The sequence below is a fragment of the Oncorhynchus mykiss genome, chromosome 17 (assembly GCF_013265735.2).
Source record: "Oncorhynchus mykiss isolate Arlee chromosome 17, USDA_OmykA_1.1, whole genome shotgun sequence".
In the NCBI taxonomy this organism is placed as follows: Eukaryota; Metazoa; Chordata; class Actinopteri; order Salmoniformes; family Salmonidae; genus Oncorhynchus; species Oncorhynchus mykiss.
Window position 1 is genome coordinate 12,447,366 of NC_048581.1, and position 2,500 is coordinate 12,449,865.

The 2,500-nt window shown below is 51.6% G+C and overlaps 1 protein-coding gene across 2 annotated transcripts in view; it reads left to right on the plus strand.

Annotated features, from left to right (window-relative positions):
* The window catches only part of LOC110495044 (coiled-coil and C2 domain-containing protein 1A-like), a 26,415-nt gene that overhangs the window by 20,439 nt on the left and 3,476 nt on the right, over positions 1–2,500 (plus strand). Inside the window, exons 23-26 of one of the 2 annotated variants that reach the window (XM_036948998.1) lie at positions 28–165; positions 321–447; positions 848–924; positions 1,006–1,053. The exons of the other annotated variant lie outside the window; for it this stretch is intronic. Coding sequence (XP_036804893.1) covers positions 28–165; positions 321–447; positions 848–924; positions 1,006–1,053 — 390 coding nt within the window. The remainder of the gene's footprint in view (positions 1–27; positions 166–320; positions 448–847; positions 925–1,005; positions 1,054–2,500) is intronic. 2 annotated transcript variants of the gene reach the window in all.

Here is a 2,500-nt window from a genome sequence, read left to right on the forward strand (position 1 = left end):
CCCCCCCCCCCCCCCCCCCCCCCCCAGGGCCCCTCTCCTCGCTCCAAACCAAAGAGTGACAATGGGAGGAACAAGCCGTCTAACCAGTCCAGCCACTCCCCTGCCCAGTATAAACTCCACAGTTTCAGTCTACTGCACTACGATAAGGAGAGACTGGAGAGACAGGTGTGTTTTCATTCTCTCTTCTTCTCTATCTATCTTTCATTTTCCTCTCTTCGTCTCCGTGGGAATGTTTAATCTAGATCTGTTCAGAATTGGAGGTAGCCAATCTATGCTGTGATTGGTCTAAGATGATGTCGATCACCCTGTGTGTCCGTCAGATTGGTGATTACAGGAAGAGTAGGCGGGATCCTCCGTCTGAACTGGTACAGCAACACAAGGAGGTCACACACAGGCTGCAGTGGCAGAAAGACCAGCTAGAGAGAGGCTCCCCTACTCTACTGTCAGGTAATACAGACACACACACATACACAGACACACACAGACACACACACACACACACACAGACACACACACACACAGGCTGCAGTGGCAGAAAGCCCAGCTAGAGAGAGGCTCAACATACTCCTCTATATATTTATCTCTGTCCCTCCCTCCCTCAATCCATCCATCTCTCTCTCTCTCCCTCTCTCTCTCTCTCTCCCTCCATCCATCTCTCTCTCTCTCTCTCTCTCCCACCCTCCCCCCCTCTCTCTCTCTCTCTCTCTCTCTGTATCTCTCTCTCCCCCTCTCTCTCTCCCCCCCCCCTCTCTCAATCTCCCTCCATCTCTCTCTCTCTCTCTCTCTCTCTCTCTCTCCCCCTCTCTCCCCCCCCCCCCCCCCCCTCTCTCTCTCTGTCTCTCTGTAGAGTATGAGAGTATTTTGCAGCGTTTTGCCCAGGGACTTGCTGAGTCAGTGAAGAGGTTTTCCAGCCAAGGCAACAGGGTGAGCAAAGGGTCAGGGTTGTGTGTTTGTGTTACGGCGTGTTTGTCTGTGTGTAACGCGTCTGTCCCTCTGCCTATTCAGGATGCTGCTAAGGACGCTCTAGGACGGCTGAAGATGGTGGAGACTGAGGTAAACACTGTGATATACAGACAGTGTTAGGTGCATCACCTCGTACACCGACATGGTCAGCTCCTACAGACAGTGTTAGGTACACCAACATGGTCAGCTCCTACAGACAGTGTTAGGTACACCACCTCGTACACCAACATGGTCAGCTCCTACAGACAGTGTTAGGTACATCACCTCGTACACCGACATGGTCAGCTCCTACAGACAGTGTTAGGTACACCAACATGGTCAGCTCCTACAGACAGTGTTAGGTACACCACCTCGTACACCAACATGGTCAGCTCCTACAGACAGTGTTGGGTACACCGACATGGTCAGCTCCTACAGACAGTGTTAGGTACACCACCTCGTACACCGACATGGTCAGCTCCTACAGACAGTGTTAGGTACACCACCTCGTACACCAACATGGTCAGCTACTACAGACAGTGTTAGGTACACCGACATGGTCAGCTCCTACAGACAGTGTTAGGTACACCAACATGGTCAGCTACTACAGACAGTGTTAGGTACACCGACATGGTCAGCTCCTACAGACAGTGTTGGGTACACCAACATGGTCAGCTCCTACAGACAGTGTTAGGTACATCACCTCGTACACCGACATGGTCAGCTCCTACAGACAGTGTTAGGTACACCACCTCGTACACCAACATGGTCAGCTACTACAGACAGTGTTAGGTACACCGACATGGTCAGCTCCTACAGACAGTGTTAGGTACACCGACATGGTCAGCTCCTACAGACAGTGTTAGGTACACCGACATGGTCAGCTCCTGCAGACAGTGTTAGGTACATCACCTCGTACACCAACATGGTCAGCTCCTACAGACAGTGTTGGGTACACCAACATGGTCAGCTCCTACAGACAGTGTTAGGTACACCACCTCGTACACCAACATGGTCAGCTCCTACAGACAGTGTTAGGTACATCACCTCGTACACCGACATGGTCAGCTACTACAGACAGTGTTAGGTACACCGACATGGTCAGCTCCTGCAGACAGTGTTAGGTACATCACCTCGTACAGCGACATGGTCAGCTACTACAGACAGTGTTAGGTACACCGACATGGTCAGCTCCTACAGACAGTGTTAGGTACACCGACATGGTCAGCTCCTACAGACAGTGTTAGGTACACCGACATGGTCAGCTCCTACAGACAGTGTTAGGTACACCACCTCGTACACCGACATGGTCAGCTACTACAGACAGTGTTAGGTACACCAACATGGTCAGCTCCTACAGACAGTGTTGGGTACACCGACATGGTCAGCTCCTACAGACAGTGTTAGGTACACCGACATGGTCAGCTCCTACAGACAGTGTTAGGTACACCGACATGGTCAACTCATACAGACAGTGTTGGGTACACCGACATGGTCAGCTCCTACAGACAGTGTTAGGTACACCAACATGGTCTGCTCCTACAGACAGTGTTGGGTA